At 35.6% G+C, this 24,613-nt stretch overlaps 1 protein-coding gene and 1 long non-coding RNA gene across 2 annotated transcripts in view; both read left to right on the top strand.

The window, feature by feature from the left end:
- Nucleotides 1-2,973: 2,973 nt before the first annotated feature.
- The window catches only part of LOC129268835 (deleted in malignant brain tumors 1 protein-like), a 36,461-nt gene continuing 14,821 nt past the window's right edge, over nucleotides 2,974-24,613 (top strand). The window contains exons 1-13 of the mRNA XM_064095386.1: nucleotides 2,974-3,129; nucleotides 10,237-10,409; nucleotides 10,960-11,116; nucleotides 11,848-12,014; nucleotides 12,850-13,003; nucleotides 13,278-13,438; nucleotides 15,005-15,149; nucleotides 15,653-15,816; nucleotides 16,639-16,792; nucleotides 17,278-17,447; nucleotides 20,246-20,390; nucleotides 22,177-22,334; nucleotides 23,286-23,445. Coding sequence (XP_063951456.1) covers nucleotides 3,036-3,129; nucleotides 10,237-10,409; nucleotides 10,960-11,116; nucleotides 11,848-12,014; nucleotides 12,850-13,003; nucleotides 13,278-13,438; nucleotides 15,005-15,149; nucleotides 15,653-15,816; nucleotides 16,639-16,792; nucleotides 17,278-17,447; nucleotides 20,246-20,390; nucleotides 22,177-22,334; nucleotides 23,286-23,445 — 2,002 coding nt within the window. The 5' untranslated portion in view covers nucleotides 2,974-3,035. The remainder of the gene's footprint in view (nucleotides 3,130-10,236; nucleotides 10,410-10,959; nucleotides 11,117-11,847; nucleotides 12,015-12,849; nucleotides 13,004-13,277; nucleotides 13,439-15,004; nucleotides 15,150-15,652; nucleotides 15,817-16,638; nucleotides 16,793-17,277; nucleotides 17,448-20,245; nucleotides 20,391-22,176; nucleotides 22,335-23,285; nucleotides 23,446-24,613) is intronic.
- LOC129278336 (uncharacterized) lies at nucleotides 3,251-6,008 on the top strand. The gene is made up of 3 exons (XR_008586239.2): nucleotides 3,251-3,646; nucleotides 5,203-5,327; nucleotides 5,859-6,008. It is a non-coding gene; the product is annotated as an uncharacterized LOC129278336 (long non-coding RNA).

Below are 24,613 nucleotides of genomic sequence, written 5' to 3'. Positions count from 1 at the left end.
ACCGCTCTAATACCATGTTCTTATTAAAAAATGCATGAACTGTCCACTTTTTAGGTATGAATATATTAAAATCAGCCCGCACTTTGCGCTCGTATATCAAACTGCTTGATTAGATACCCATATCCTATTTATTATTGCAAAAAGATCCGAAAAAATGTGACTGATGAGAATGTGGAAAACTTCCAGGACTCTTGGAAGTCGATAATCGGTACCGAAATCTGAAGGCAATCAATGGCCTCCATGCACCCCCCCCCCCCCAACCCAGAAAGGCCTAGCGAAACACCTGCTTGCATTATTTATTTAAGCCTTGTGAGATAACTCATCTTATTTTTTTAGAATAAAACTAAGATTTTCTCAAACTTCTGTTCGTAGGAGTATCCCCAATACAAATTTATCTTGGTGTCCCTACAAAAGTTCAAGGCCCCCAGTGCCCCCTGCTAAATAAACCCTAGCTACGGTAAACTGATGAGGAGATTGAGTCAGTTGCCTTCGAGTTTGAATAATTTCCAAGAGGTTATCAATGATATTCCTGAAGATATTCTGAAACGACTAGTTAATAAATTACAGCTCCCGCTCACGTAATTTTTACTCTGATGAGAAGTCAAACCCAAAGTGCTTAAAATTTATGGCTTTCTTGTCGTTAAATGAATTAAATAGAAAATCGCTCTCGCTTCGCAATCATTCTTTTTATAAAGTGATATTACATTAAATTCGTGGATTCTTTTTTCATGAAGACATCATAAAAAGAAATGGTGATATGAATTTGTTGTGTTCACTTAACGCGCACCGTGGCAAATCCCCTATTCCGGCGTCAAAAACTTGACAAAATAGACCCATTTTCGGCTCTTTTAACTCATATCTCAAAAACCGCTCGAGATTTTTCACGGGTTCAAACGGTTTCTTAATCTTAGACTTGTTCTTCATCTCATGATATCTGTCATTTTATATTCTGATTAAAAAAACAACCGTGTTTTTTTTGACTGAAAATACACAGTTTCTCATGTTTTTGTGTGAGAGAAGCACTTTTTGCACTGTTTTGGGCTCGATCTTCTCTTACAGCGTCTGACTTTCGTATCAAAATGTCTCAGTTCAACGACTATCAGATAGACAGGTTGTAACTCTTTCTTGTGATATAAGGTTCAACCTAATTGGTTGAAAAAAACCGCCGTGTTTTTTAGGTCAAACTTTACAATCCAATGAACTTTTTTTGTATTTATCACGCATAATCTACGTAATTGATTAGTCGCACTGCGCACGATTGTCTATTTTAGTATGCCTATCAACTCTTTATACTCTTTCCTCTCCTATCAAAAATTGAAAGGGGGTACAATATCCTCGTCCTAGATATAAGAAGAAGAAGAGAACATTTCCTTTTCATTACATGTAAAATCATGCCCATTCTTGAAAAAAAAAATTCGTCACTTCTAGGTTAAACTTTACAATGCAATTGACTTTTTTGTTCTTATCATGCACAATATCCATTAATTGGTCGCACTGTGCTCGATTGGATTTTGGTATACGATGTTCAACCTGGCAGCAGCGCGTTTTGCGTTAGATTTGGAAATCCTCGTTCCCAGACAGGGATATGTAACATGTAAGCTTTTCATACATATAAAATTCATATTGATTGATTAATATTTAGCTCCGTCAATTTTCACGTTAAATCATGCTTGTCTCATTTTAAGAAGCCAAATCCAGGGATGAATAATGTGTGCATACCGGTGCATATACGTATACGTGCAGCGCATGAACGGTGTATACACCACACAATACGCCGAATACCTTTCTATGCAATAATCACGTACACACACAATGCGCGCAGTAGTAAACAACGCGTCGCTAAGACAACTGAACCTGAACTCGGGAGTACATCGAGGGAAGGAGTACAGAATCAGAGAAAATTATTCTCACTTTTTGGTCAGAAGAAAACATTTCCTTATATGTCTATATCTTAACATAAACAGAAGCTGCTCCGTTATCCTTATGTCGTACCACAGTCAATATCATAAACAAATTACAGTGATTCTATTTTGTCACAATTTATAAACTTAATTAGGGCAATTTATGCACCCCCAAGAAGTAGTGTTTACGGCCCGGTCTACCTCTACCACACAGACCACACAGACTTCGCACAGTTCGGTCAAGGCGGTAAGCGTATCATTAACTGCCAAATACAGCCGACCCAAGCTGAATAAAACCTTCATATTAGGTGAACAAAATAGGGGGTAACAAATTCATATGCGGTGGCCTGCAAATGTCCTTTTTTATGTGATTATGCATTTAAGGACGTTCAACAGTTAAAATGAAATCCATGTCATTTTCACTAAATTTTGCACATCTGATCTTCTCTTCTAAAATATGTAGATATATGACGAGATCCAAGATCTTGTCATCTGTCTCTCCCACAGGATGTAGACATGGTGAGATCCGAAATCTTGCCATCTGATCATCTCTTCTAAAATGTGTAGACATGACGAGATCCAAGATCTTGCCATCTATATAATTTCTTCTAAAAGATGTAGACATAACGAGATCCGAGATCTCGTCATCTTATCTTATGCATACATGTACTCTGCTTTTTTTTCTTTATTTTCCTGATCACTCCAATTTTTTTTTTAATATTATGATTTATCATTAATTTTTATGTATTTTTTAAAGTGAAATTTGATGTTAAGGATTTGTATGTTGACGATTTATTAATAAAAACGTAAATAAGTAAATAAATAAAAAATTTGTAGACATGCATGAGATGATTATGAACATCTCAGTGGGAGGCCATAGCCATCAGAGGAGGTGGTTGGAACCTTTGGTTGGAACTATAATGGTTCCCGAAGTGACGCCGGAATGCGACTGTCATATGCCTACGTCACTGAGGTGGTATAGGCCTATATAGTTTCACCAAACCTTCGATCGAAGAGAAACGGCGCCCAGCGCAGCGCAGGCTTGATCGAATATCGATACCGGTACGATCGATCGCGATAAATGACAATCGATTGACGACTCAGATTCTGAACTGGAAATTGAAAGGAGACAAAATGATAAGGCGTCGATTAGTATTTCATAATTACTCATTAGTTCACATTCTTATTTATTTAGTTATCAATGTTGATGTTAGAGCGACTCCATTGTGTAAGTATGCAACTTTGGCAGGAACTGCCAAATTCCGGTATTGGCAGCCGACTTGCCCGCGCACAGAGATACGATCTTACGTATACGTAAGCTCCCGAAGGGAGCTAGAGAGGGAACTCTTTCCGCGCGTTTTTGATTTTCCATAGGTTTTGTACATAACAAACATGGCTGCCATTTGGCCAATTTGAAGGTTGATTTTGGAAGGTCAATGTTTAATTCATGAGTAATGACGTCAAAATACGCATAATGCACTTGTATGATTGGATAAAACGCTAATGTTTTATTCATGTCCTCATGCATTAAACATTTTTTTCCTTCCCACAATTCCCTACGATATCTGTGCGAAGTGTCGTTCTTTTTTACTCTGCGAAATTCAACATTTGAAATACAATAGCAAGACTAATTATCTGTTTATAGAATTATTATCTGGAATCATGATTTCTGAGTGAAATTCAGTTGAGCAGAAAAATATGAGGGAACATCTACATCAAAGTAATGGCATTCCATACAAATAAAAGTAAGTTAAGTTCAATTTCGTGCTTTGATCTCGGTTGTAATTGTAATGTGTTTGCTGCTGGGGTTCGGCGTCGCAGTCAGGGCCTTATGTACTTTGTGTAGTTTACTACGAAAACCACAATTTCCATATTTCCATTACTGAGATCTGACTCCGGATCTGACTGACATATTTTCATATTTTCTCAGAAAATAATAGTTTTTCGTAGAACTAAGTTGGTTAATTAGAATGCTTCATGTCCGTCCTTATTAAATCTGTATTTCAGTACAATGTCATATATCAGGGGTAGATGTGGACTTGTTCAGTAACGGCAAAGCTGCATTAATTATAAGCCAAATAATATAGTCAGAGCGGGAAATGGGCATTGATACCGCCGGTGCCAGCCGGCTGCGAAATTGCCGATGGCGATGTAGGCTAGGTCATTAGGTGTTGGGAATTAATGTCACTGACAAGCTTGAGTTGAAGTTTAAAGTTGGGCCTGAGCCTACTGATTTTTTGACACCGCTATTCCATCTTTATATGAATCAATATAATTCTCTGCGTTTAAAAAGAAATTAATTTTAAATCAATTATTTAAATGAACTAGGCCCCTAAATCTATTTGGAATGATATTGATATCGGTAGATTTGCCACTGCCCACTGGTGGAATGGTTTGAGACAGATTTTAACATTAGTCTTTTTTTACTAAAAAGTAAGGCCCTAGGATAGGTCTAACTTCGATCTTGATTTCTAAAAATGAAATTCTAGATCTGTCTGGTTTGACTTTTTCTACGAAGATTTAAATTAACTTTATTCTAGTCCCTAGTTGGACTAAAATTATATAACAGAGTTAAATGATTCTTATTTTTTGGGGACAACATTTCTTTGTCAGGTTTCAAACTGCTCAGTTATCGTATACCATGAGTGCAATTTTTTTATGGGAAGGGGTGACAAAATTTAAAGTGCCCCATTCTGAATTTTATAAGTATAAGTAGAGAGAGGGCTGATCCAATTGATTTATCTTTATTTTCCTCCTCACTTGACCATATTTATGGTGAAAGGCAAAGGGTCATTTAAACTTGCGAGCAAGCTAACTTTTTTTTAAAATCAAAATCAAACTTGAAGAGGAACTCACTTAGATGTAGAGATTCACATGTTTATAGATCTAGACGATTTAAAAAAAAACCAATTGTCTTGCACTGGTGAATGAGCGAGAGCCAAATTATCACACAAATAATAATTATCCTACATCTGTCAAAGCTGGCTTGGTGTATAAGATTGACAAAAGGCCTCGCTATAGTAGGCCACGTATATGCTTGAACCATTTACTGACTCTTATTGACAATGAAGATGGTCAGTGGAAACAGAGCCAGGTAGGCCCATGCCTATTTCGTCAGTGGAACATAATACAGAGAGAAAGAAGTTTTCGGTCAAGACCAGCTTTTTTCTAGTTGGGAATATTCATAGGCTTAGGATAGGACTATATATAGCTGGAAATTTTGAAAATATTGTTTTAAAAGAGGGATTTTGTTTATCACCTCTAAAATTCTAAACTGTATTGTGTGTATTTTGAATTGCAGATCCAATGGGATCAAGTTCTTAGCAGTCCCAGCCCAGTCAGAAGTACAAAGTCAACTACCATTTACACACCACCAAGAGTTACAATCTGATGAGGAACAGGATATTTGAACTGAAAACTTGTAAGGTATGCTTGGTTTCGTTAAAAAAAGGCCTCCTATTTCTTTTTTATTTGGGGGGGGGGAGGGCTATAGCAACTTTTTCTGAATCATGTTATCCCATATAGTAAAGCTCCGTTGTGAGTAAATATTTATTTGGATTAAGATTCACCAGTATTTCCATTCTCATCAATGCATACTTATTGTCCATGTCTCTTATCTTATCTACATGAGTCATATGTGATATCACTTTAAAACTCAGTTACTTTGTAGACAGAAATAAAAAAGGACAAAATATTGAGAGTAATTTTATGATATATATTTGAATGAGTTTACACACTTAATCAAAAAAGTTCAATGAATAATGCTTTATAAATAGTGATCTATGATTTTTATCTGGCTATATAGATTACTATATGTGCATTATCTAAACAATATTGCATGGAAGATTAGGGCCTAATTAAAAGTTTAACACTTCTTAATAAACTGAACTAGATGAGTAAGAATAATTTATATCAGCAGCTCATTTTGTTCTTTTCTTTTTTGTGTTTACCATGCAGGTTCCGCAGGCAGTTTGAGTATCACCAGGGCAGATTATAAGAAAAAATATGGAGGCCAAGTTCATAACAAGTAGCTACTTCATCACAATTACACATTTTAAAAATTGAATGAATTTGAATAAACATGTCAATACATATTGAATGTTGCTTGAACTACACATCTGTAGAAATTTTTTTGGAGTATTGATATTTAGGTCCATAGGTTTCACACAAGATTGAAATATTTTCCCAAAGGGCACACCTACCCACCCTTTATTAAAGTTCTAATCATCTACATGTAGTAGTAGTGAAAGAACTGTTAATGATATAAGTAATTTGAAAGGGATAAGTTGTATTCTGGTAATATAATCAATTCAGAATGGGTCTTTACTGAGTTCTGGGCTATGTACATGCCTACAGACATACATAAGACAATAAGAAATAATGGATTTTCATTGAAAATGTGCATACTAAAAAAAACCAAGGTGACAGAACAAAGGATTAAGAAATCACTCTCACTCCTGAACCCCATTTCATTAAGTCTAACCACTACTCTAACTCTTTGCCATTCTGGTAATTACTATGGAAACATTAAAGTAACAGATCAACATTGAGGTTCCCATGCTAGTTGCTAGTTACAAATGGGGCAAATTTACCATAATTGACGCCTTTATGAAACAAGGATCTGTAGTGCTGGACATTAAGCTGTTGAATTTATTTTTTTGGGGAAGTGAAAAGTTGCACTGTTTTGTTCGTTTTTAATCTATTTTTGTTCTTGTAGCACTGTATTGTTCATGTCCCGTATTATGAACTAAATTAGCTCTTCAAATGAAAAAAAAAATTGTTGGAAATAGAACACAGCTCTAGCAGCACTTCACAACAATAGACAATAAGCAATTTTGTTACTAATTTACTAATGTGCAGATTTGGGAAGGCACTCTTTAGAGAAATGTGGCAATGTGCTCCCTTTTTTGTGAAGTGCCCTTGGTTAGATTAGCATGCTATTTCTTGTCAGCAAATGCTGAAAAAAAATTACTTGATATTTGAGTAACCGACTTTGAGAGAGAGGTATATCGTGAATTGTTTTAATGACATCCTTGATGTCCCCTTATATTGACTAAATAAGGCTTTTCAATACCTATGAAAGTAATTTTTTAAAATTTGTTTTCTCTAGATTTTACCAAAAAAATTACATCCCCTCCCTTGTAACAGCCTTGCAATTTCTGTTGCATTCATTGTATGCATTTTGCTGATGTAATGTGATGCTTTGGCGAGAAAAAGAGGATAGGAATATTTTGATCACATATTCAGAAATTGATTCCTTAATAAATATTTTAATTTGAAATATACTTTCTAATTTTGATATTCATGATTTATTTATTCACATTGCGTGAAAGATATGTGATAATGATGTTATTGCTACCAAACTGTGTTGTGATGTAGGTAGTGATGATAATGAAGAATACTTCTATATGACTGGAATATGATGGTGCTACTGATTGATTGATTTTGTTTGTCAGGTATCTATGGGTATAATACTAGTACAACAGGTAAGAGTATAACATAAAGTATCAAAATACCATGCATGCATGGCAAGATAGCCCATAAAAATATGGCATACTGTGACATTTTGAGATCAGGTGCAGCTAAATTAGATATTCTTCCTAAAGAGATAAATGAGTTTGATACTTTGACTTAAGAGTGGGATAAAAATGATATGAGAATAATTGTTTGCTCGCATGATTATGTGGTACATGTATGTGTGTGTGTGGAAGAGAGGGGGAAGGGTGGGATCGATGGATAGATTTTGGGGCGGGCAGGTACAAATAAAATTTCATCTTGTTTGGAAGTGACCTTTTTAAGATAGCCTTGATGAGAGTGAATTCATGCGGGGGGGAGGGGGGGGGGTACTGGGCTGTCTTAATTTTGCTCCCATCCCAAACTCAGAAAATGTTTTTTTTTTTAAATCTTTATAAGATTTGCACCAGATTGTTCATTTCAATTTCAAAATAAAGACAAAATGGCCTTCTAAATTGCTTTGCTCTCTTGCTCAGATTTCTCTGATCATTTTAAGTATTTACCCCCCCCCCTAAAAAAAACCCCAAACATATAAATAATTATGGCTATCAATGATGTGTAATGAAAATAATATGCAGTGATGACTGCATGAATAGATCGAGCAAGCAGATCCCTAAGTTCAATCCTATTAATGAATTCCTTGTAAGCTTCCACATTTCTTCAAGGGAAATAGCTATTTAGCAAATAAATAATTTTATTAATTGATGTAGTAATAATCGCGACAGGAAAATATGTAAACAAGGAAAGATGAATTAACAACTAAATACCGGGGGGTGAACGGGGGAATGAATGACATAATCTACCTTATTAATATTATTTACCTAAGACGCAACTCTATGAATTCATTTCATAATCAATCACGTCGCGCATTATGCTAATTAGTAACAATATACTTATTTGCATATCTTTACGCTGTGCGCGCAGGCCAATTATGACCACGCCTCCGTTTCGCTGGTGTGCCATAAAGTTGTGGTGTCCATAGGCTTGTACGCGAAAAATGGGAGCAGTGTGCACTTTTGACCTTCCAAAATTTCCCCATGTCTAACCGGATGCAGAAGCGGAGTTTCACCCCCCTGTGCCCGCGCCGCTGGCGCGGCGCCCACGGCCACGCTAGCCCGAGAATTGAATGGTCCGGTTGAAGACAGATTTGGGGCCTGTGGCTGTGCTGTAAGTTAGTGTGGGGATCGGATTGAAAGGGGCCGCATGCCCGTGACTAACGTCTAGTCGTTAATAGATAGACCAAAAACGTCAGTATCGGTACGTCTCTGTATTTGGTTGTTCCGCTGAACTGCGTTGGTGAATGGGGATGAATGTCAGAAATTGTGAAATAAATGACAGATATTCCGAACTATAGTGTCTAGACTCTAACTTAGTCTTAGTCAGTGACTAACGTTAGATCTATTTCTAGTCTCTAGAGACAGCTGGCAGCCGTCTGTTTTTTGATAAGTCAAATGTAGCCAACGCAACGGAGCTCAGCGGAACAACCATAAAAAAAACACAGACCGAAGTTTTGGTCTAGCCCATAACCATAACAATAACATGTTTCCACACCTAACTTCTAAGACTGTTAAAGTTTGCTTTAATTTAAGATAATAAAGTAACCTAAAGGCTAAACTTCAATCTAGGATTAAGATCAATTCAAGTATTTATTTCTTCATAATTTTGTCTATGTTATTGTATTTCTAACGTTAAATTTAAGGGCTAGGCCTAGGCCTAAGTAACGTTAAGCCCTAAAATTAGGGTGTCTGGAGAAAAAAAAATTGAGTTTTGCTCTTCAATTTCATTCTAGAAATCTATGTTAGAGTCTAACAAAAGTTATTGAGTTAATTCTGACTAATGTTAACGTTAGGCCTAAGTTAGGTCTAACTAGTAACTTAGATCTAGATTTTAGATCTATAAATGGACTGCATCTATAAAAAGAAAGGAAAAGTAGAAAATTAGAAAACAAAGTGTGAGATCTACCTGAGTCTATTGCAAGAATTGCTCATGGTCTACATCCTGTTTCTGATATAAGCTCAAATCTTAATTTCCTAGATTAAGAATAGGCCTTTAAAAAGTAGAATTAGGCCTAGGTCTAGATAAAAGTAAAACTAAAGTTACCTAGATCTTTCTTCTTAGGATTATCTACAGTAGATATTAAAACATAAGGAACAGAGAACTTGGAGACTCTAAGCCGATATTTGTAGAATAAAAATGAGGGGAAATACATGGAAATAATCTTGATAATTTTTAAGGAAAAACAGGAAATAATGAAATTACCGGTAGTATTTAGTAATGCAGGAAAATACTAGAATACAACCCTTCATGATGGTAATCATTTTCAGATATATTATGGGAGATTTATCTTGTGGATATGGTCCATGCTACAGAGAAACATGCATTTTTGCGCTCAATTTCCGTTCTAAATCTTAATTGTCTTTCCTTTGACCTCAATTTCTCATTTAGTTATATGGAGCCTCAGATTTCACTTGGGAGTTATATAAGTTCATTTGGGAGTTGTAAATTTCATATGATAATTGTTTTCATGTTTAATCACAATGTGAATAGAAGATCTATGCACACCCCAATACGATTATGAAAGCTACCTTGGCCCAAAACAACCTCAATATCAAACAGCACAAAAAAAATTAATGATTAGATCTTTTTTTTTATATGCAAAATTGGGCCTTGATTAGTAAGATTCATTTTTTAATATATCTATATTCTACTTAGAATTTCTAGTGGAATTCTGGGTTTTTACTTGAAAAGAGTGAGCAGTTTATCATAGATCTCATATAGACAAGTCATGAATTCTGAATTCACTGTATTTCTCATCCATTAGACAATGATGGTGATGTTCAACTGGTCGGTGGGTCAACTTCTTTAGAAGGCCGGGTAGAGGTGTACTATCAAGGGTCATGGGGAACAGTGTGTGATGACTTCTGGGATGAGCAAGATGCCATGGTAGTATGCAACCAAGTCATGCCAGGTTACGTTGGTATCAATTTTGGCCATGTAAGTTAGTTTTATAATTGGGAAGGAATTCTGGGGCCATGGCCTTGGAAACCCTAATGATTGGACTGAATGCTCTCTTATAAGCATTTGTTGTACCTTTAAAAAAAATCTACGCATATTTCTCATGCGATGTAATAGAAATGTGCTCTAAAGTGGCCTTGCCCTAAAACCATAAAACTTTTTTTCAATCATATTTTTTCCCGTTATATAGTCATTTAATGATTTGATTAATAGACTAAATCTATTATAGATTATTGATCACTGAGTGGCTTGTCAGTTCATTGAATTGTGTATGTGGGCAGAAAATTATGTTGGATGTATTCTCATGTATTTATCCAATACTATTGTTTGATAATTAATTTAAACAAGCTTTGGTAGTAAAACTGAGAATGTTACTTGAAATCAGGAAAAAGCACTCAAAAGAGCCCTGGAAAGTCCCCATTCACTGCAGTTTTAAAGCTTATCCAGTATGCAGCTTTATGCAGTATGTTGTGAAATGTAGCCCCTGAAAATAAAGATATATATTTTTCTGCCGGCTTGAAATCAATAGGCTTACTTTGGTGAGGGAGTTGGTGACATCATTCTTGATGATGTGTACTGCACTGGAACAGAGTCCAGCTTACTAGACTGTGCTCATAGTGGGCTTTACAATCATGACTGCTTGCACGTGGAAGATGCCAGTGTTAGATGTTATATGCCAACAAATGGTATGTAAAATCTATTCAATCATTGTACATTCATTCATCTATCCATCCTTTCATTCATCCTTCCATTCATCATGGCAGTAGATAGTGATGTCACACTATGGAAATGAGGGCATGACACCAATAAGTTGTCTGATTGAACAAAAGTATCGCTGCTCAAATCTACACCAGTGCCATTCTCCCATCCAGTCATTCATTCATTTATCAAGATACCTATCACTCTATTCATCAGAATATTAATTATGATGCATTATTGATAAACCCTACAAGATGTTTATGTTTTGGATGAAACTGGTGCATTACTTTTCATACAACCATTTCCTGTATTATAATTGAAGGAAGGTGCACATTTAAAAAAAAAAGATTTCTGCTATGTTTTTACCACCCATGGGTCACTCAATTGCATTGATGTATAAACATGACACAGGAGGTGTTTAAACCCACTCCTAAGTACAATTTATTGTTTGATTGTAGATTTATTGATATATGCCTTGTGGCTTCAGACGTTTAGTATTAAACCCCAAAAGGTGGCTATTAAACTAAAATCAGACCACTGATTGTTCAAAATATAATTCCCTAAATGCATATGGATAAACCCAGAATAAAATTGTTCCACTCTCGAAGTGTCACAAGTGAGGCCTGTTTGGGGGTAACTCATGTATATAGAAAGATAAACTCCTAGCTCTAAAGGTGTATTAGCAGTAATATAATTTAGTCTGTATACATCTATACAGATGGCGATATACAGCTGATAGGTGGTGGAGCAGCGTACCAGGGACGGGTAGAAATCTTTTATAACTTCCAGTGGGGAACAGTTTGTGATGATTCATGGGACTTACAGGATGCCACAGTAGTGTGCCGACAGCTTGGTTTTACTGGAGCTACAGATGCACCACAAAGGGTGAGTTTTCTGGGTTCAGTGCATAAATCCAAGCCTGGAACCTATTCTTCAGGAGGGGAGTGGGGATTGATCTATTGTTTCACCCCCTGCTTGAATAGAATGACATCATGTATTTGAGCCGATGGTTCAGTGTATGGCCTTTGCATGGTGCCAATGATCCAGAATTGAACCATTGCTATTACAATATTCAGTCATAGAGAGTAACTCTTTCCACAATCTAAGGTGCAAAACTTTAATTGGTCCTTCAGTATTTGTACGACAGCTGAAATATATTTGATTTTCTGAAAATATGGAATTTGTAACTCTTCTACCAATACTACTTATCATTTGACTTCAGGTTGGTCATTGGTGAGACAAAATCTGTCTTTTGCTATTGTGAGGAGTTCTGGCACAATGGACTGTCCATTCCTTAGCTTTACTAAGTTTTCTTTGACTTGATCATTGTAGAAATTATGAAATAACTAGGTTGAGTTGCACAATTTACTTTCTATTTCTTTTCCAAAGATAGGTCAATGGTTTTTGTCAGAACAAATTAGTAACCTCTCCTTCAAGGTCCCCCAGTAGTAGTATAAGAATGATGCAAAACTTTCATTGCAAAATTGTGAAATCTAAACATACATTGCATGTCGCTTTTCCGTAAAAGTCTGTATGATTTGGGAACTACAGCTTTGGAGAGCTACATAACATGTTTTTATATGAACTGGTCAAATAAATTGCTTTGACTGCAGGTTAACTTGAACATTTTTTTTTTTTTACTAATACTACTAATTTTATTACTAATTTTGCCAAGATATCTTCACTGATATCATTTTCCCAAAATTTTTCTCATATCTAGGCCCATTTTGGTGCAGGTAGTGGTGCTATCCTTTTAGATGACCTGCGTTGTACGGGGAGTGAATCTATGCTAGTCAACTGTCCAGGAGCTGATTTCTACCAACATAATTGCGTTCATAACGAAGATGCTAGTGTCATTTGTATCCCTCCATCTGGTATGTTCCCAGACTTGTAATCACTTCATCTTGAATTACTTGATATGCATGATTCATCTCTATCTAAAAAATAAAACAAAACAAGTCGGGTTGTTGTTTATGCACTCGTATTCAGACAATGTCATGTGATTGTAAGGTGTCTCTATATAGTCCCTACAAATCAAATCATATCGCTTAACTTGAAACTAAAGCTAGCTACAACCAACTTGTCTCGAAATTGATGATTTGCCCATCACCTTCACCAATGGTTACATTCTCAATTTGCAATCTTTAGATGGAGATATAAAAGTGGTAAATGGGACCTCGAGAGAGGGTGAACTACAAATCTATCTTGATGGAGTATGGATGTCTATATGTGCCACTGATTGGTCATCTGAGGATGCGACCGTTGCATGTAGGCAGCTAGGTTTCACTCATTCTGTGGGATTTGGTGCAGTAAGTATCACGCTCATACAGGGTAATCGAGACTGAGGGGTCCTCCAGCCCACTTCACTTTTAAAATCAAATCTCCCTGATTCATGGGACACTGAATGTATTATATTTTTGAGGAAGAGGGGAAGATTAATTAACCTCACAACCTGAATAAAAGATTAATTTGTTCTAAATCATTGACTGAGCTCAACCATCATTAAGACTCAGAAAAAGTTGTGCCTTTCTCAACGAAGAGGTGTATTCTACCATTTGATTTTACTTTCTGTGTATGACTATCATAACCCAAACAATAGTATTATGTCAGGGGTAACATTCTGATAATTCAAGATTTATTGGAATTCATTTCTAAAACCAATGGATTTTATATCATTCACAAGGCAATAGTGATTTTATCTGTCAATGGTTCACAGGAAATGTTTGGTTTTTTAGTATCATTACAGTATTTTTTATCATAGCAATATGCATGAGATAAAATATCTTTGTGCAGCTTTGTTAATCTGTTTGAGCAATGATTACAGAATTTGATGTTACTAGAATACTAGTAGTGGAAGGTGTAATATGTGCATCAATACATTATTTATTAGAGTGTACCGGTAGTTAAAGGAGAATGAAACTCTTGGAGCAAGTTAGCTTTTGTGAAAGCAGAAAAATCAAAGAATAAGATCAACAAAATTTGAGTAAAATAGGACTAGCAATAGAAGAGTTATGAGCATTTGAATGTCGAGATCACTAATGCTATGGAGATCCTCCCATTGGCAATGCGACCAAGATCTATGATGTCACAGATGAACAACTCTCCCCTTTTGGACACTGAAAATATACCACAAAACATCTCTTTTTGCTCATTCTAATCATATGACAAACGATTCATCAATGATATAATGTTGTGACACCTCTGTACTTGTCCTCTCATAAGGAGAACACCTCACCTTGTGATAGACTCTATAAAAGTGAGAATATAAGTGAAATAAGTACTAATGTAATGAGGGAATTGTACGTGTGTGACATCACAGATCTTGGTCGCATTGCCAATGGGAGGATCTACATGGCATTAGTGATCTCAATATTCAAATGCTCATAACTTTCTTATTATTCATTCAATCTTCCTCAAACTTTCAACAATATGTTTCTTTGATTTTTCTCTTTGATATGGATTCAGCTGGTTTCAAGGGTTTCATTCTCCTTTAAGGAAAAGCCTCACACTGAATATTTATGTAATACAAAATTATTTTTGAAGAGCCCAAAACTGTAACTATTGTCAAGCCACGCAAGCAAGACTAATTCTGTCTGTATCCTCCCCTGGAAATGATTTGATAATGATATATGGTAGAACAAATCTTAAATGTTAATAATGTGCATCAGATAGACACAATTTTCTACAGTATTGTTCATCTTTTTTATGGCAAAGGTTACAAATTTTGACAATAAAGTTTGACATTGATAGCATATAAGTACTCTGGCTCTTTAGAATTAGACTATACATTTGATTCAAGAAAAAGTCTTTACAAAATGCAGTTTATATTGCAATAACTGGTACGTCTTTGTTTCACTCTGTTCAATATATCTCAGAGTGATTATAGAAGTGATGGAGATAACTTTGCTAGCTTTCGCTTCTACTGTGAAGGTGATGAGACCTCATTGACTCATTGTGACACACATGAATACTTCACATGCCATAGTACGCAGGCAACGGTTTCATGCCACGTACCAGATGGTAAGCATAGATGACTTCAAGTGTTGGTGTTGAAAGCATGAAACAAGCTAAATGAAATGGGATCCAAACCTTTGGGTATAGAAAGTGATTCCTTACCCCACTGGTGCTACAATGTCAGCCCTGCTTAAAGTTTTATGTTGAACGATGATATCAGATTTAAGAGGAAATATCAGGCTGCTGAACTGAGCTGCAAACAGTTTTTGGGTGTTTAGTATATGATTATAAATCCAATAATGAATGATAATCTTAGCACTTGATGGTGTTTTATATCATTACAATGACAGCCTCTCAACATCAACAGCATATCCTTCAACAATCACCCAATGTTAAAGGCCTGTGTGTTCCAACACAAACATTTTGTCTTCTAATTTCATTGGCCATGTAAACATAACAGTGCTTGTATTTTTGTTCAATATTTTTTTTAATCATTATTTGCTACAGAAACTTGTATTTTCAAAGTAGCAATGAATTCAACATTGCTATTGCTCTATTTTGATTTAAAGATGGTGACCTAAGACTGCAGGGTGGAAACATTCATGAAGGGCGAGTTGAAGTCTACTATCAAGGTCAATGGGGAACAGTATGTGATGATAACTGGGATCAACAAGATGCTCAAGTCGTTTGCACACAACTAGGATTCCCTGGTGCAGTCGAAGCACTAAGCATGGTGAGGGCGATAGACCGAAAGCTCAGTCCCTGTTCCGTTGTTTGTTCCTCTGGACTAAATCTTGCTTCATTACAGCTCCTCTATATACTGAAGTCATTCTCCCACTGAATTATTAAGTTATACCTTAAAATGTGATCTTGATTTTTACTGTTACGTCATTTTTCATCAAAATATAGATCAGTATCATCTCAGTGCAACTTAACAATAGAATAATAGTCATTAATAATCAGAACCCAATTTTTTAGGGAAATAATACATTGAGCCAATGGGACATACATAAGTTCCTTGCAGTGTGCGAGATGACTAGCCATCTGTGTAAGAGGAAAAACTAAAGAAGTTTTTAAAAATGTGTGAAAACTCCGAACAGACAGATTTGAGCTGTTTAGGTGAGGATGCTCTCTTTTTTGTTCCATTTTTATTTTAAACAGTGATGAAATAATATAGTACAAATAGAATTCAATCCTGGCCTTAGGGTAATTATCTTGAGCTTGTAAACTGCATAGTGTTTGCTTTCACTAAGAATAAAATACATATTTTCAATTCAAGTTTGCATTTGTAATTCTTTGAATGAGTGATGTATTTGCCAGACCTCGTAGCCATCATAAATTTTGAGAAAAGAATCTTAATCTGCACTTTCCAAGCTACTTTCAATGTGAATTTCTTTAAAGAAAAATTGGTTTATCATATGGTACTTTATGTAAATGTACAGCAAGGATGTTTTTCCTCCTGAAGAAACTTTTTTTCATTTTGGAAAAAAAAATTGAAAGTAATCATCTGTACATTTTCCCTTTCAAACAATGTGATTTTGATTGAATTTATTAGGCTTACTTTGGCCAGGGAGGAGGCCCTATTCATTTAGATGGGATGGACTGCACTGGATCAGAGACCCGATTAGCCGATTGTCTACGTCAACCATGGACTCAGCATGATTGCTCACACTATGAAGATGCTAGTGTCATCTGTCTGTATAATGAAGGTAGCTTTCATTTATTTGATGTAATTTCATCATGTAATATTGTATAATCACAGTATCAACTGTCTACAGATCAATGTCAACCCTCATTCTTTATCATCATAATCATAAAATTCACAATCATTTGCAAGGGGTGGTTTAAAGGCATTTAGTAACATTTTTTAGAATTTTAAATCAAAATCACTGATTCATTTCTGATTTCATAATGGATTTCAATCAAACGGTATAGTCAACCAATTATATGTACTTCTCTCTTTTGTCTTAAAATAGACCTCTAACTTCAAGACATCTTTTATGCAAGACCTTGGTACTATTGTATAAACTATACCTGTCCTAATATGGTAAACCATTATATCCTGATGATGCCAAATAAAGCCATGGTGCAACAAGAATCATGATTGGATTGGTTGTAGATCCCGACCAAAAGAGTTTTTATGGAAATGGGCAATGGGTTAATAAGTTTGAGGTACTTTTTTAATATGACACAGATGGAGACATACGATTGGTAGATGGAAGCACTGCTAATGAAGGACGTGTTGAGATATGGATGGACGATAGAGGGTGGATGACAATCTGTGACTCGGGATGGGACGAGGATGATGGTGAAGTGGTCTGCCGACAGATGGGATATGAAGGAGTCGTCGAAGTTACACAGGATGTACGTTTATATGAGTGGCTTATCAGGGGAGGGAGTGGGCACACCATTTTAGGTGGTGCAAACAAGAAGAAGTTCAAACAAAACGCAGAAATTATCTCCTCGCTAATTATTTGGTATCATAGTGCCCTCTATTTTCATTTATGTCAGTCTTGGGTACATGTATATACTGTGTCAATTTGCCATGTTTATTGATTGGAGTTGTTGAGATCGGTCTAGCCATAAAAATAACTTGTCTATTTGAGTCATTGAATATGGTTATGCTATATACAGGTATTTACTTAAAAGTATTCTCCTGAATATGATCACATTACTTTTTTTAAACAGATACATATGAAGAGCTCACTTGCAAAAGGGGTTAGGTCCAATTTTCATTAAATTTTATTTTTTTGTCTCAATGTATAGATTTTTAGTAGCTCCATAAGATGATACCAAAGAAAAGTTGAAGTACCCATTAAAAAGTGAACTAAAGTGGCAAAGAAAAATCACTTTTTTTCAAATGGGGTTAGGTCCATTTTAGTTTTGTTGCAAAAGGGGTTAGGTCCACACAAATTTTTTTTGGAAAAGAATATTTTAAACAATATGAAGACAGGTAGATTTCTTTTATACCAAATTTTATGTTCTCGTGGTTGGGTATCATGAAAATTTAGTTTTGCATAAAAATTTTGAAATGTGGGAGAATTAAAAAAATGATTTTCTTGGAGTGGACCTACCCCTTTTGCAACCAAACTCTTCTGAAGAGCTCATTTGTCAAAAGGGGTTAGGTCCATTTTTGTCTCACCTGCATAGCAGAGTGAGACTATAGGCGCCGCTTTTCCGACCGCGGCGGGGGCGGCGTCAACACCAAATCTTAACCGAAGGTTAAGTTTTTGAAATGACAGCATAACTTAGAAAGTATATAGACCTAGTTCATGAAACTTGGCCATAAGGTTAATCAAGTATTACTCAACATCCTGCCTGAGTTTCATGTCACATGACCAAGGTCAAAGGTCATTTAGGGTCAATGAACTTAGACCATGTTGGGGGAATCAACATCAAAATCTTAACCTAAGGTTAAGTTTTTGAAATGTCATCATAACTTAGAAAATATATGTACCTAGTTCATGAAACTCAAACATAAGGTTAATCAAGTATTGCTAAACATCTTGCATGAGTTTCATGTCACATGATCATGGTCAAAGGTCATTTAGAGTCAATGAACTTTGGCCAAATTGGGGGTATTTGTTGAATTACATTCATAACTTTGAAAGTTTATTGGTCTAGTTCATAAAACTTGGACATAAGAGTAATCAAGTATCACTGAATATCCTGTGCACATTTGAGGTCACATGACCAAGGTCAAAGGTCAATGAACTTTGGCCATAATGGGGGTATCTGTTGAATTACCATCATAACTTTGAAAGTTTATGGATCTGACTCATGAAAATTGAACATAAGAGTAATCAAGTATCACTAAACATCCTGTGCGAGTTTCAGGTCACATGATCAAGGTCAAAGGTCATGTAAGGTCAATGAACTTTGGCCATGTTTTTTTTTTTTTTGAATTACCATCATATCTCTGTAAGTGTATTGGTCTAGATCATAAAACGTGGACATAAGAGTAACCAAGTATCACTGAACATCTTGTGCGAGTTTCAGGTCACATGACCAAGGTCAAATGTCAATGGATATTGGCCATGTTGGGGGTATTTGTTGAATTACCATCATAACTCTAATTATATATTGGTCTAGTTCATAAAACTTGGACATAAGAGTTGTCAAGTATCACTTAACATCTCATGCGAGTTTCAGGTCACATGACCAAAGTCAAAGGTCATTTAAGGTCATTGAACTTTGGCCATTTTAGAGGTAATTAATAGATTGCTGTCATAACTTTCAAAGTTTTTAGATATACTGTATAAAATGTGGATATAGGGGTAATCAAGTATCACTGACAAGTTTTAGGTCACATTATCAAGGTCAAATTGTCAATGAACGTAGTATTGTATCATATGAATGGTGTTTTTTGTGAATAATTATTCAAAGGTTGTTTTTCAAAGTCAGCACTGCTGCTATATTGAATCACGTGATGCAGGTGAGACCGCCAGAGGCATTCCACTTGTTTATGAATTTTATTGTTTTCTGTCTCAAAACCTCTAAATTTTTAGTCACTCTGATGATATCAAAGAAAATTTGAAATTCAAATGAAAATGTGAATAAAAGGGGCAAAGAAATATCACTTTTTTAATCAAAAGAGATTGGATCATTTCTGTTTGCTTGAAAAAAGGGGTTACGTCCACAATGATGAGGGTTTTTTTTAATATATAGAAAAAAGTTGAAGACGGGTAGATTTCTTTTATACCCAATTTTATGTTCACATGATATTAGTACATCATGACAATTTAGTTTCTCGTAAGAATATTGCAATAAGTGAGAATAAAAAACATGGTTTTTCTCGGAATGGTCCAAAGTGGACCTAGCCCCTTTTGCAACCAAACTCTTCATATATAGAGCATTTGTAATTGCACCCGATTCATTTACTTTTTTGTCATATTTTCAGTTAATTTACTACTTGCTTGATCTGATTTAGTTAAACTAGGAAATGTCAGAATGACTGGATTGATCATTAGATCAAGTTATCAAATTGGTATAACTTCCATTTATTAGTCTAAGTGGATTCTAACCTAAGTGAGACTTACATGTACATCAAAGAAGTGGCTATAGACAACTCATTTTAGGTCCAATACCTATGCACAATGTCATAAGAATAGAGTAATTATAGCCTGACATTCAATATTTCCCCCATTTAATTCCCATAACAGAGCTCTTTTGGTGGAGGTACAGAGGATGTGTTCGCAACTATGGTGGAGTGTACAGGCAATGAGGATTCATTTCTTAGCTGTGCTTATGATGACCATACATACTGCACACATTCCAATGATGCAGGGGTTGTATGTGCCCTCCCAGGTTGGTAAAGGGGGGTGATGCAACATAAAGGCACACTTGATATTAAAAATTGATTTGACTTTTTGTACACGGTTTGCCATAGACTTAAGGTTATGTTTGACCGAACAATCAATGTTCTATTTTATGTAACAATGTTATATTTTATGTAACAGGGACCTTATCTTATTTCAAGAAATGTATACAACATAGAGAATAAAAGCATAGTTATAGAGAAAGGTTAAAGGAAGTAAAGATAAAGTTGAAGCTGATTAATTAAATTTCCCATTAGGGTAGGTATTAATTCAAGCTATGCCTCTGACAGTCCATTCTATTTGTTCATATTATCCCACAGACTTTTTTTTCTTTGTATGTGGAAATGAATGTATAAAAGGAATAATATTATTGTCTCGCCCACCAGAGGTGAAGGCGAGACTTGGGGAACCAAATGTCGTCCGTCCGTCATCTGTCGTCCGTCCGTCACAAACCTAATGACACATAACTCAACAACCGTAAGTCGCTTTTCAACCAAACTTGGATGGTAGATGGACTTGGGGGACCTGCATGTTATGCTGCAGTCGGAGGTCACATGGTAAGGTCAAAGATCATTTTCAGGTCAGCGTTAAAGTTTACATGCAGGTCGATCAACGTTAAAGTTTACAAGCAAGACTCTCTTATGACACCTAACTCCGCAACCGTAAGTCACTTTTCAACCAAACTCGAATGGTAGATGGACTTGGGGGACCTGCAGTCGGAGGTCACATGGTAAGGTCAAAGGTCATTTCCAGTTCAACGTTAAAGTTTACATGCAAGACTCTCTTATGACACCTAACTCCGCAACTAAGGGTCACTTTTCAACCAAACTTGGATGATAGATGAACTTGGGGGACTTGCATGTTATGCTGCAGTTGGAGGTCACAAGGTAAGGTCAAAGGTCATTTTCAGGTCAGCGTTAAAGTTTACATGCAGGTCAACGTTAAAGTTTACATGCAAGACTCTCTTATGACACCTAACTCCGCAACCGTAAGTCACTTTTCAAACAAACTTGGATGGTAGATGGACTTGGGGGACCTGCATGTTATGCTGCAGTCGGAGGTCACATGGTTAGGTCAAAGGTCATTTTCAGGTCAATGTTAAAGTTTACATGCAAGACTCTTATGACAAGTGTTATTCCATCCCAGTCATTTCACAATGAAGTTTCGATACAATTCTGTTGCGTGCCCTCGCAAATCACGATATTTCTGGTTATTTTCATAAGTGGGCGAGACACAAAATCGCTTTTGCCTTGTTACATATGAATACAATTTAGAGAAATGAAAAAAGAAAACATGATAGAAAAGGACTTTTAACAATTGAATGTATATGTTTTGGTTACATGGGCCCCTAAAGCGATTGTTAATACATGATATTCTTCCACTGACGATTTTGAGAGAAAAATAAACTTCTAGATGCTCTGAAGTAGTTAAGAGTTAAATAAAGTAAAAGATGAATATGCAGAAAGAAAGGATAAAAAATATTAATAAAAAACAAAGAGCCTCTGGAAGAAAAGAAGGAGTAGAATAATGAAAAGGAAAATGAACAAAGAGCACAAAATTCAACCTGATCATTGATATCTGTAAGGTATTTATGTATCCCTTGTGAAATCATGATATTGACAATAATTTATTCATAAATAGTTGGGTTTCTTTTATTTCAAGATCATGCCATCATTTTTCTTATTCACCTTTTATCCCCTTCATCAGTCTTGAATTTTTTCCCCATGCATTTTGATAACGTTTTGACCTTTGGCCTTTGTTTCATGACTTTTCAGATGGGGAATCAAGATTAGTAGATGGTGATGATGAGTACAGTGGCCGTGTAGAGATATTCCATGATAACAGATGGTGGACTGTATGTGGAGACTGGGATGATTATAAAGCCAAAGTCTTGTGTAATGAGCTGGGATATAAGGATGTCGCATTATCCAGGGTAAATATACGGTATTTGCTTATTCAAACTACAATTACTTGGCCTTGATTCAAAATTGTGTTGCCTTGGTAACAAAGTATTGTATGGCTAAAATTGGGTAAAAATCCTGTGGTTCAGACTGCTTCATCAGTTTTCAACCCATTCTCACAAAATTTTGCTTACACATTGGTCTAGAGGTAAAGATGTACGAGCCTTTTTTTGCAAGTGTAGGGAATTATGTTGCCATGGTAACTGCATATTATGGCCAAAAACCTAGGAAAACTCATTGCAGATCAAAATACTTCCCCAGTTTATGACTGTGCTCATGAAAGTTGGCACCAACAGACTGCACATAAATGTTTAATAACTAACTTATTTGCCATCCATAAATATTTAATAACTAACTCATTTGCCATCCATAAATGTTTAATAACTAACTCATTTGCCATCCCACATTCCAGTTATCAAATTATTTCATAACATTTACTTTTGAATCACCTCTGGCCCCTTAAAATTTACAGTAGTTTGTCCTCTAGTTCATAACTACCATTTATGCTTGGCACTTTCATTTAAATTCAGTATTGTGGAAGAGCCATGGTGTAGTGGTTCTGACTCTGGCCTTGTAATCAGAGAGTCCTGTGTTCGAATCCCACTACTACTGCATAGCGTCCTTTCACAAGGTGTTAGTCCAAACTTCGCCACTCTGCACCTAGGTGCTGAATGGGTACCCAGTAGGATATGAAAGTCATTGTAGCTTGTCAGTATTGTGTTGTGCCTCAATTGTGACTGGCTGGAATGCTTTCCAGGGAGTGGAGGATGTGCATACATTGTGTGAGAATGGCTGATTGAATCCGATGACCGGGGTAATAATAAAATCTGTAAGCGCTTTATAGATACGTACAATGCATACCTTGACCGCATCATATCATTACTATAGAGTGATTTCATGGGACCATATATTTTGATTTTCAGCATTCATTTGGTCCTGGTTCGGGTGATCTAGCAGGGGACTTATATTGTTATCAACACTCGGCAACTTTGAGAGATTGCACATACAGTTCAACCTTTGATAACACTGGTGGCTGCACACACGATGATGATGTGGGTGTTGTATGTGATGAAACTAAATTTGGTATGCTCTTATGTACTTTTCAATCTTCTGATCTTTTCAATATCTTTTACTTTTTATCTATAATGTTTGTCGCATAATTTTCAATTTTATATAAAATTTTGTTCTCGACTGAGCTATTTTGAAGCCTAATTAGATCTCAACCACATATTGCATGAATTCAAAGAGTCTTAGTAATCTTTGTGAACCTTCTTTGCATAAAGTACAAGATTAAATTTTGAAATTAAGGATTTCTTGTTTAATTTTCAATGTATGCATACTTTATTATTCAAATATGCATATTCTTCACAAATGTCTTATAAATTTTATGAATATTAATCAAATTTGTTATATCTCTTAGTAAACTATCATGCATATTTATATTTTTATATGTATTTCTCTAAGTATTATAATTAGTTATCTAATAATTTTAAGAATGTTTATATAAGCATAATATTCTAACACAATTATTTAATTTGCTGATGAAAAACATGAAGGAAAATGATTTAAAGACTATATTTCCCACTTACAGACGTGATGAAAACACCACTGTACCCGGTCAAAAAAGGATCCCAAAATATACATGAGATGAGAGAAAAAAATATAGGAAGTCTTGATGAAAATAAAGAAAAAACTGCAAAGCTATCAGAATATAAGTCTAGGAGGGTTTTATTAGGCTTCCCTATCCTTCTACAGTCCATTTTCTAATAGGATCGAGATCTGGTGCAGAATGTGTTTGTGCAGTTGTCAGCATTTTACAGTTTACAGTTGCACATTGTTTGAAATCTCACCTAACATTTTCTCTTTCTATCTTTCTATTCAATACACCTTTAGTAATTAATGCATGACATATCTATAAAGCAGTGAATATAAGATTTGAAAGTTAACCCACTGTACAACCTCCTCATATCTTTATTATATTTATTTGGAACAGCATTATCAGTGCTTAATCTTGTCTCTCTCAACCTGGTTTTTATGGAGTCTCCCAAAGGCTGGGAGAGGCATAAATTTTGTAGCTGCTCGTCTATCCACCCATACCAGTGCTCCGTCTAAACTTGTGAACATGGTTTTTTCAGCACCAAATGACTGATTTCTGGTGTGTCAATTGTTAATCTACTTTATGTAACTTCGTGTTAGGTAGAAATTAGCTTAAGTACTGGCTTATTTATATAACAATTTTAAACAAGTTAGG

The sequence above is a fragment of the Lytechinus pictus genome, chromosome 2 (assembly GCF_037042905.1).
Source record: "Lytechinus pictus isolate F3 Inbred chromosome 2, Lp3.0, whole genome shotgun sequence".
Lineage (NCBI taxonomy): Eukaryota > Metazoa > Echinodermata > Echinoidea > Temnopleuroida > Toxopneustidae > Lytechinus > Lytechinus pictus.
This window is presented reverse-complemented; position numbering and strand designations above follow the sequence as displayed.